At 42.0% G+C, this 11,010-nt stretch overlaps 1 protein-coding gene across 3 annotated transcripts in view; it reads right to left on the reverse strand.

The window, feature by feature from the left end:
* Window positions 1-11,010, reverse strand: part of kcnab1b (potassium voltage-gated channel subfamily A regulatory beta subunit 1b) — a 44,111-nt gene that overhangs the window by 21,897 nt on the left and 11,204 nt on the right. For all 3 annotated transcript variants that reach the window (XM_005721233.1, XM_013912860.1, XM_005721234.2), the window contains one exon: window positions 1,993-2,036. In XM_005721233.1, coding sequence (XP_005721290.1) covers window positions 1,993-2,036 — 44 coding nt within the window. The remainder of the gene's footprint in view (window positions 1-1,992; window positions 2,037-11,010) is intronic.

The raw sequence follows: 11,010 nt of genomic DNA on the forward strand, positions 1-11,010 counted from the left end.
CAGCAGTGACATCACGGTAGCTACGTCTATCTTTTATACTACGCATGGTTCTTCGCTAGCTTTGCATTAGCATGCTGTCTGTGTAGATTAGCGCGTTGCTCTGTCAGCTAGCCACAGAGAGGAGTGAAGTTCTAACATTGAAAGTGAAGTGAAGTGATTTTTTAAAAAATCTTTAATGGGTTTTTTTGCAGTTCTTCGATTCCTGGTGAGCTCTGCTATCACTCCCTTCCCTATTCCACCCCAGTTGTTAACCATTCATCCCTCTTTGTAGGCAAATACCTCTGCAAAAAGACACAACCGCAGTACCATTAGCATTAGCTGACTTCATTAAGCATTAGCAATAATAATGGAGTTGTTTCTATCCTGAATGCAGTTTGCATGTTAATCATCATCCTCTTGTCCTTTTCTGAAATAAAAAATAATAATGTTCATATCATCACTTCTCAGAAGTTCCCCTTTGTCCTCCTCCCTGTACATGAAAAAAGTCAGCTGATTGTAGTGCAGGAAGAAAAATTATTTTTCTTTCTATTCACCATTTGTGCAGATAATTGAAGAGCCATTGTAAACTAACAACATAATTATAACTGCAGTGTGACTACTATATTTAGCACGGTAATGCATTACATTGCTGCATAAAAATGTGATTAGCCCAGTCTGACCGTCTGTATCCAACACATTAAGGAAAAACATTTTGTTGCCAAGAGTTTGAGGAGAGGGTTATTATCACCCGTGTCTTTACAGTATAGTGAAAGTGTCACCAGCTATTGGTCAATGTAGCTTTGCACAAACACTGGAAAGAACATCTAAAAGGGGACTGTGCCCAGACCTGAAATGCTCTGTATACTTTAAATATTCTCCTTGTTTCCTGTTGTACTCACAGAGCCTATATAAAAGATGGATGTACTCTGGTACAGGACAGCGACGTCAATACTTAGACCTACAGTTAATCTAACAGCCAAACAGCAGCCAAAACCCCTAGTTGCTGAAAAAGTGTGTCCAATTCTATAGAAGTCTATGAGAAAATGGAATTACCTCCCAACTGATCTATGACATCAGCCATAACTTTCCTAGCGAGTTTAAAACAAACAAATAAGCAAAAAAACCCAAAACATCTCAGTTGTATGTCTTTGAATACAACACAAGCTGGCTAAGCTCAGCTCTTATATGAAGCCAGTGGTTGTGCTAAACTAAGATAACAGGCCCCTTAGATTCAGTGTCTAACCCTCCAGAGAGTGAATAAGTATATTTCCAAAACTTCCACTGATCCTAATAAAAAAGCTAAAATGACGTGTTTTCATCCTCACAGTGAAATTATATTATTTTGGTTCCTTTCCTCTGCAGAAAACTGGTGCAGGGAGGAATCAATGTTTTGCTCAAGGGCACTGCTGTGTAGCTCAGGCTTGCCGATATAAAGAAGGGAAACGAATTCCCTTTAGCTGATGAATGTTCATTCTCTTCACTACTCCTCCCTCCTGCTCGCTGTGGTGTGGCTTAATCTACAAGTAAAAAATCACTATGATTAACGTAATCATTTACAGTTTGTCTGCTGGGCCTGGGCAGCACCGCTCCTTCGCTTTGTCCCCCTTTCGAGGAACTTGTCCCACACACAATAGGCATTAACGCACGAACACAGTCCTATCAAGATGAATCATAATGAGAGTATTTACCCTGTGGTGTGTGTTGGATATATGTGATAATTGAGCAACTTGTTTGCTGAAACCAGTGCTATTGATTAAATATTAACAGGAAAAATGCTCTGCAAACAGCTTTCTGTTGTCTCTCGTGACTTTCCGTACATATAAAAGATGCATGAGGTTTAGAAACGGGTGAAACTATATGAATGAATTAAATAAAAAGAAAGAAAAAATACCTGTCCCCTTCAGCTTAGCTCTTATGTTCTCTCTCTACACGCCGAGGCACACGGAGGCGGCGACTTGACACTTCGATTCGTATGATTTTTATTATTTACTAATGCTAATTAGTTGTACTCACCGAGCCCCAGACAGGAGACACGCAGCCCAGATTTCCCCAGGTTCCTATGAAGAAATAACACGATTAAGAAAACTATTTATTTAGACTTAAAATGTCATCAGTCGACTGTGCCCCTGTAGTTCATGAACCAAAAATTTCTGCATAAACAAGGACAGAATCAGTGTGGCTTCCAAATCATGGCGAGAGGCTGAAATGAAATAACATGCAGCAATTAGAGCACTTAGAGTATAGAACAGGAATTTGAGAATGCAGGGTGTGGTGTGTTATGCTGGATAATGAGGAGATTCGCCTAAACTGATAATCACCTTTATCTCAGGTGATCATGAATCATAATTGAGAGATTACAGTCGGAGGACAGTTGATTTATTTACTCAATACAGAGCTTCAGTTCTCTGAAGGAACAGGGAGGCCCTCAAGGACCGTGAAATGTATTTCACTGATAAATAAAAAAAATATTGTTTTCACTGTGACACTTTTTGACAAGTGTTGCCCTTTGCGTCTCCCCTGTAATACGCTCAACAGCCACTTCCTTAAGTTCACCTTCTCATCTGATAATTATTGATATTATCTTATCAGCCAGTCATGGCGGCGCATTTAGGCATAGTCAATACAACCTGCTGAAGTTCAAACTGAGCAGAAATCTGATTTAAGGCACTTGTTCGTGACTTAGTTCTGATCTGTTGAGATTTTCGCACACAACCATCTCTAGAGTTTACAGAGAATGGTCTGAAAGAGAGAAAATACCCAATAAGCAGAAGTTCTCCAGCTGAAAATGCATCAATGATCAGGTCTTAGGACAATGGCCAAACGCATTTGAACTGATATGTATGCAAGGGTAGGTACTCAAAAGACCATCTCTGAATGCATGACACATTGAACAGATGGGCTACAGCAGCAGAGGTTCTTAGCTGACTCACTTCTGTCAGCTCTGAACAGGAAACGGAGGTGAGAGTTTTCATGGGCTCATCAAAACTAGACAACAGAAGATTAGAAAAACAGTGCCCGATCTGATGAGTCTCAATTTCCAATGTGACATTCAGATGGTATTTGCTGTAAACAACATGAAAGCATGGATCCATCCTGCTTTCTATCAGCTGTTCAGGCTGCTGGTGTGTACCACCTGGTGTGTTGGGGACATTTTCTTGGCACACTTTGGACCCCTTAGTATAAACAGCCTCCCTGAGCATTGTTGCTAACCATATCCATCTCTTTATGACCACAGTGTACCCATCTTTTGATGGTTGGTTCATTATCTCAGACACCACATTATCTCAGACTGCTTTTTAAAAACTTGACAAGGAGTTTACTGTGCTCAGATGGCCTTAATCTAAAAAGGCACCTTTAAGTTTTAGTAGAACTGGGGATTCACGTCATGGATGTCCAGCTGACAAATCTGCAGAAACTGTGTGACGCTATCATGTCAACATGGACCAAAATGTCCGAGGATTGTTTCCAGCACCTTGTTCCATCTATACCACAAAGAATTAAGACAATTCTGAAGGCAAAAGCCGGTTCAACACAAAACTACCAAGGTGTATCTAATAAAGTTTCTCCTCGATAACAGTTCTATTACATCCAGCTGATTTCTAGCACTGTAATAAGGCACTTTCAACTCTCATTATCAGCATGGAAGATAAGCTAAGACATCAGGCTTCTTACCACACTTCACTCGGAGTCTCAACTCAGCACTTCACATTTAGTTTTATAATCTGCACCATTTCAAGTCCAACTGTGAGGGGAACTCATGTGGTGCGAGCATTTAATTGCTTAACGCAGACGACGACTGCAAGAGCAGAATGTTCTCCGCCCCAGACGCCACAGGTGTCTCTGCACACTGTGATGGATGTACACTGCTGGTGAAAGAAAACTGTGACAAGGGGATTGAAAACCCTGCAAAGGGAAATTACATGAAGGTCGTGAAATTGAGTCATTGTCTTTTGACAGAATTATCAAGGGCACATACACAAAACCACTTTATTCTGAGATGGGGGAAAAAAGTGAAAATAGGAACAGAAAGTACCTCCAATTATGGTCTGGGGATTGTGCCTTCTGTTCTTGTTTTGCAGGCATTTACTCATCACAACAAATGAGGCTGTAAAAAATGCCAGCAGTCGTTTTCTTGTGCCTGACAACTAATGGCCTGTGCCTGTCTAGATGAAGGCGGGCTAATTCGAGCCTGCGCTGTCTAACTGCGCCCTTAGCCAATTCAATTAGGTGTCCAGCATGGCGAAGCATCAGTCATCGAGTCAGTAGTTCGACCCGGCTGCCAAGATCAAAGGGTAAAACATATAAATGAAAGTGTTTACATGTATACAAGACGATATGTGAATTCAGTGATGTATTGAGTAATTTATGTGCCATAACTGCTTGACAGGAGACAGATCTCACTGCTGTCACAAATCGTGGGATGCATTCTTATTTCTCACATGGTGGAGGAGTTTGCATATTGGATCCTCCATCTCTCTGATGTATTACGGAGTGGGATCTATGATCCATGAAAGTGTGGGGGAAGGGCTGGACTGTAGCTTAGAAGTGTGTTACTAACTCACTCTGTGTATGTTTGGTCGGCCTGGGGAAAGGGGGGGGGGGGGCAATCGAGGACAAACCTCACTTGATGTTAAGGAATGTGCATTGGTGCGTTTATTGCCATTAATTCTGGCTAAAGTGTCAACCTAATGCTTGGACCTGCTTCAAATTGTGGCTGCATCTGCCTTGGATCTTCGTTTATAATGTTTTCATGTTTGCAGTGAATCATTCGTGCATACTCTCCCCACTATAAACAAGCTGGCAGGCACATTCCATTCCCAAATAAAGCTGGCTGTCCTTGAACAAAACGCTAACTTCATATCTGGAGTTCCTCCAGCAGCTCAATGTGAAACGTTTGCGTGCTACTTCGAATTCACACAGTCCGCCTTAATCAGAAGGTAAAAAACCCCCACAAACAAACAAACAAACAAACAAAAGAAAATAAAAACTGATGTTCAGCAGCTGGAGAAGCTGCCTTGCTAGTGCTTTCTAGTTAGCAGTGTTGTGGTCAAGACGTCAGGAAGCAGCAGCAGCAGCAGCAGCAGCGCGCTGGAAAACACGGTTTATTATCCACACAACCTGCTACAGAGCAGAAATAGAACTGTCCATGCCTCAGATGTAGATGCCAGCACCTTCCAAAGAGCCTAATGACTCAGGAGATTTACAGCATGGCCTTTGCAAACTAAAAATAGACAATATACAGCTTTGTATTTTACATATAATCTAGTAGATGGTAACATAAACATGTAAAAGAGAGAGCAGCTTGTCTGAACACAAGTTGCACATAAACAAATCTGCGAGGCAGCGAGAGTGGCCCCTCATGCTTGATTGGTCCCCAAAAGAAGCCTTGAAGTAAAATGACAAATGAGTCATATGATGACGCCCCCTCAACACAAACCTGTCACCACTTATGAGCATCCGGTGAGCTCCTACTGTATGTAGCCCTTTCTATTCTTAGTAGATCTCTAGCCAAAGAAAAAATATATCAACAAATGTGTGATATATTATGCTTTTTATTGAGCTGAAGCATTTTGAGGAATGGCCTCCTACTGTAGAAGGGTGAAACACTCATTTGGTTCTCAAGTCACATACATTTTTTCTTAACAACATTGGATTGTTCAAATCAATAACTGTCAACAAACACTGTCAAGGTTTTGGGTAAATGGATAAACTTCCTCACTGGCAGGGGATTAATGCAGAATAAGCAAGCCCACGCGAGCCAACCTTGATGGGGATTAGACAACACCCATTTCCACAGCTTCCACTGCTTTCTGTGCCATCTGTAAAATTCTGCACAGGGGAGAAAGTCGGGTCATATGCTGGATATATCAAAACCACACTCTGTGTGAACGGGACAACAAGGGAAATAAAATCATGCACTTTTTGCTTGGGGCGAAAAGGGAATAGATTAAGTGTGGAGGGAAAAAAATGCAGCAGAGTTGCATGGAAGAAAAAAAAAAAACGCTGATGAAGGTGATGAATGGAGATAAGGAGACGGGGAGCTACGAGGAGACAAAAAGAGACACGAGCAACAGACTCGAGCTTGCAGTTGCAAGTCCAAGCCCCGAGTCTAAGCAGATCAAACGCCCTCTACAGATAACGCATTCTATATGACACAGAATGGGAAATGGGAAATGACAGCCAGCTCCCTACAGGGGCTTGTGTGGTGTGTGTGCTTCTGTGTGAGTTTGCGATTGTGTGCGTAATAAAGAGGCCAGAGTCTGGACACGACTTCCTGCTTCGTTTTTTCCACAGGGCCGACAGTGTCGACATTGCGTTGGTTCTTTCCGTTTTCCGTGCCTTGCAATCAGACTCACACAAACGGGATTTTAGAAGCCTGCATTGTTACATTTGATTGTTATTCGTTAATTTAAACGCCTCTCAAGTGACTGATGGGTAGAGGATCTCACACAAAGTAGCTATTTTAGGAAGGGGCACATGACTGAAGCTGTTGACCCTGTATTGAAAAACATGTGGGCAGATCTGAAGTGGTTGATTCAGTATGGTGTGGATTTTAGAGAGTTAGGCAACATGGGAATTATATCTGCATGATAACTAGAAAAACCTGGCTGGCTGTGGTTTCAATACAGCACATGCTGCATGCAAGCTTTCTTTTCTTTGCTTAAATTTGAACGTAGACGTGTAAATATTTTGATCTCAAAGCATTTTGTGAGATTAATAGGTGGGGTTTTTTTGGGCGAGAGTGAAGATGTGCTCGGCTCTGCCAGCGAGCATTGCTGCAGTGTGCACGTGCTGCATTTAGACACATGCAGCAGTGCTTTCTTTCTGTTTTTGCTTCCCCTTTGTGATTACAGAGGCTATTAAGGAGAAAAGGATAATATTGTTTTCATTGCAAGGCAACACTTTAATAAAATCACTGTGCTTACAGAAAGCCATCTCGGCTGTGACCTTTAATTAAAATGCAGCGAGTCCCTGCAAACTCCCTAGCTTTTTTAACTGAGAGATTGTGTGGTACTTATCCTCGGGGGCTTGTTTGGTCTTTGGGCAGAGTGGAGCTCCATGCTACAGGGCTCCTGTTGTGCAACACCCTGGCTCACATTATTAAATCTACACATCATTGCAAAACGGTTGAGACAAGCACTGGAGTAAGTGGTGTTGCAACATGAAGTGTTTGTTTTCGCTGAAGGTCGATGAAGACTTGATTTGTGGCGAAAAAGAACAAGTCGGAGAGTGAAAACAAACTGCCAAGTGCAAAATCAGCACGATCGGCTGCGTGAGTGCAGACGTGTGTGAAGGCATGCAAGGCGCAAACGCACCTGCGCACATCACACACAGATCATCAAGGTTCACGGTCGTATGCACACAGGAGGAGGTAACAAAGCAAGCAAGGGTAATTTGTGGATCCGTAATGACAGAAAACTGCACTTTATGCTCCAACAACTTGTGGTAAAAATGCAGGAAATGTTGCATAGAGATATTATTTGTGAATACATTGTTGTTGTTAAGTTTTGTAAAAATTTCAGTCATTTTGTTGTGGATATGTGTTTTCTTTCAAGTGTTGATGTGGTTAGGAACAAGATAAAGATTTAGCACGCAATGGGCTCCAGCAGTGAGTGTCAAAACTCGAGAAAGAAAGAATCCTGTGCATATCTGGCTACTTTTTCCACTGTAGTTTTCGAATATATCAATCAGAAAATAACGATCATTATCTCTGTATAGGAAATAACAATCATAGCATCACTATAAGGGCTCAGAAATGTTAGCAAATTTCTAGATGGATGTGAAGGAACGCACAAAGAAGTGGAAAAATTTGAGGAAAAAATATATTTGTCTTTGACAAAAACTGATCATAACAAAGAGCAGGAGGGAAAAAAGTTTATTGGGCTCTGTTGGCTAGCACAGCATGCAACACATCAGGGCACGACCACAGGGTAATTAACCTTTAAAGCCTGAACTGTGAATTAAATTGTGAAAAAATTCTGTTTTGTTTTTTTAAACGAGTGTTTGTTGAACCTTCTGACAAATTAAAAAAGAAAGAAATTAAGTATTGATATGCCAATATGAGTTTTAATTTTTGATATTTGCTATATCCCATATACCTGCACAAATGCCGGCGACAACGTCAGGCACTTATGTCGATTACGTAGACTCTACGGAGCGTCACACAGAAGTCTAAATCGGGCATACATGCAGTCAGCCCCAGATTCACACACGTGACCTCAATAGCTCTCATGATAGTGGGGTGAGGCTATGTATCGGCCCCCATGCTGTTAATGACAAACGCCTTTTTTCACACTTTGGGTCACGTGATGACTCACGTGATTAATAGGAGGACCACCTCCAAAGGGATGGTTCTACTAGGGGCAGAAACCTTGCGCTCTACTTCAGTTGTTTTAGAACTGAAGAAGCCTCTTGGATGAGTCCAGTTCCCTCCTTCCAAGCACTCGAGACCTTGTACTCGCATTAATATACTGCTTTTCTAGTTTTACTGACCATTCAAACCTCTTTACTACAAATTACATAATAACAGTGCATTCACAGCACTTTATTCTATAAACTTAAAACACTCAATTTACCTATTATCTGTGGCCAGTTGAGAACTGCCAGTTAACCTAACCTGCATGTCTATGGACTGTGGGAGTCCATAGTCCATAGTCCTTGACTGAGCAGATTGAAATATGGCAACAAGACAGCCCCTGCTGGCTCTGTGACTACAAAATAAAATATGAGCCATCACAGATTTTTAAGCTTCACCCTGATACGACCTGAACAAACGACGTCCATACTCCTTAGATGTTAATGATTAAGGTGCCCCTGGAGAAATGGTCCTTTTTAACAAACCTAATTTAACCCTATTTGTTTTTTCTGTAAGGTCTGATCACCTGTCGGCTTATTGAATCGAGGGCCTCAAAAGGCTCGAGGCACACTAGACGGAAAGAATCAGAATCACTCAGTTTGCTGCACTCGGACAAATGGGAAGAAACTCTCTTACAGTTTTCTTCCAAATTTTTCATCCCCTCATGTGAGAGTGCAACAAAACAAAGCGAGAGTACCTTAAAATGACCAGTATGAACCACATTTTCTGGCTATTCTGTGTGCACAAGAAAAAAACAACAAAAAAACCTTCTTTTGTACGGCTGCCTCGTGCATTACTCACGCCGTCAACACGCAGATGTATGCACAGCACAGGAGGCCTCTCTCTCTGCTGCCCGCTGATAAGCTTGCATCCAAAGAAACCAACAGAAGGGGTTTTTTTTTTGCATGCCCATCTGCAGCGCAGCTCCGAACCAACCAAGCGGAACCTTCCCCAAACCTCCTGAACTGTCAAAAGGCCTCGCTGCCTAATGACCGTTATGTACTACAATCCCAGCAACCAGGGGCTCCCTACCAGCGACCAGATATAATGTGCACAACTTGTGAAGCTGACGTCACATTTTGTTACATCCCCAAATTTTGGGCCAGTTTTATACGCTTTTTGTGGCTTTGCGTATTATTTTAAGAGGAGGAAGAGATTAGGCAGCACTGAAAGGTTGCAACCAGGGACCCTACAATTAGAACTCCACTATATTTGGATTACCATAACAACTAAAATGCTGGGGGTGGTGGTATTATTAGTTTATGCCTGCTTGCTCTGTGCACTACTTCTCCTGCTTTCACTTGCTATACGCCTTCAGATGTTCCCAGTGTGGAGCCTCAATGGCATCAAATGCCCATACACTCAAGGATATATAATGCAATGCGTGAACGCATACACCCACAATCGCACAAAGTCTCAGTGTGATTTGTTATCACACAGAGAAAAACTTCAAAGAATTTGTTGTACACAGATTTAGTACTTGGACTTGGCTTCACTTCAAGAGAAAGAGATTCCCTGTCAGATGGCGTCCGAAGCAATACGAGTTTCTAACTGAACAGCTTTGGGTCGAATGTTTGGAAGGAGAAAGGCAGCCTGAAAGATGGAGGAGCAGAAAATATCAGACAAACAGGGAGCAAAGAGGGGACGTGACTGATAAGAGTTTTCATCCAATATTTGTTTCTCTGTGGTGAAAACAGGGGATATGCTGAGGGCTTGGAGCAAGCTTTACTATGGAAGCACTCCAGCTGTTTTCACAAAAAGCTACAGTGATAATCAGATTTTGAGAACTTTGAAAAGTGCGGCACAATTTCAAAATCAATTTACCCGCATAATAGGGGGGGGGATTAAATAAATAAATAAAAATGATGTAAACGGGGAGCCCAGTTCTCACAATGAAGACTTGTTTAGCACCGAGAGCAGATTGAAAATGGCCATTACGATGTTGTTATGGAAACGAGATGAGATTGTATGACAAGCAGACACTTATCACAGTTAGCTGCTCAGCAGCCAATCTGCCCAGAATCTGCTAATTCCCTCTTTTTGTCTGAACTGACCTGCGTGCCCTAATTTGCTTTTTCATTCAGCCTCCTAATTCTTCTTCATTCTGCGTCTTTTTGTTTTTCCATTCTCTCTTGTCTTTCACCATCCTCTCCGTCTCTCTTGATCTCGACACTGCGAACGGTGATGTCACCCTCTCCAGCGAGTTAACGGTGTGAGGTGAAAGCTACGATTTTGCTCCCGTGGTCTGGGTTAAGAGCCCACTCGCTGAGATAAGAGCGCATTGTTTACTTGGCCCAGCCTTGTTACAACTCCCACACAGACGCACATGGAGAGCTCTACCGCCCGTCACTGCTCAGCTACTGTCACACTTTCCAGAATGTACTGTAAGGTTGCGGCCACTTATTGAGAGCTCCGCGTGGCATTGACAAAGTATTAAAGCCAGACTTTAATTACAAAAACTGGATGTGATTTAGATGCACTGAATAGTCTGTTTATCTGACTATACTGAGTGCACTTTACCATAATGCCAGACACCTATTTTAGAATATTTTCATGCACATTAGTTTGGCTTTTGCTTCTCCCACTACTGTCAATACTGCTTCTTTGTCTTCTTTTTATACTAGAGGCCTCATACTCCAATTTATCGTGACGTATCCTGTTGTGTTTCTTTTTTT

Source organism: Pundamilia nyererei, unplaced genomic scaffold (assembly GCF_000239375.1).
Source record: "Pundamilia nyererei isolate P.nyererei 1_Seehausen unplaced genomic scaffold, PunNye1.0 scaffold00004, whole genome shotgun sequence".
Classification (NCBI taxonomy): domain Eukaryota; kingdom Metazoa; phylum Chordata; class Actinopteri; order Cichliformes; family Cichlidae; genus Pundamilia; species Pundamilia nyererei.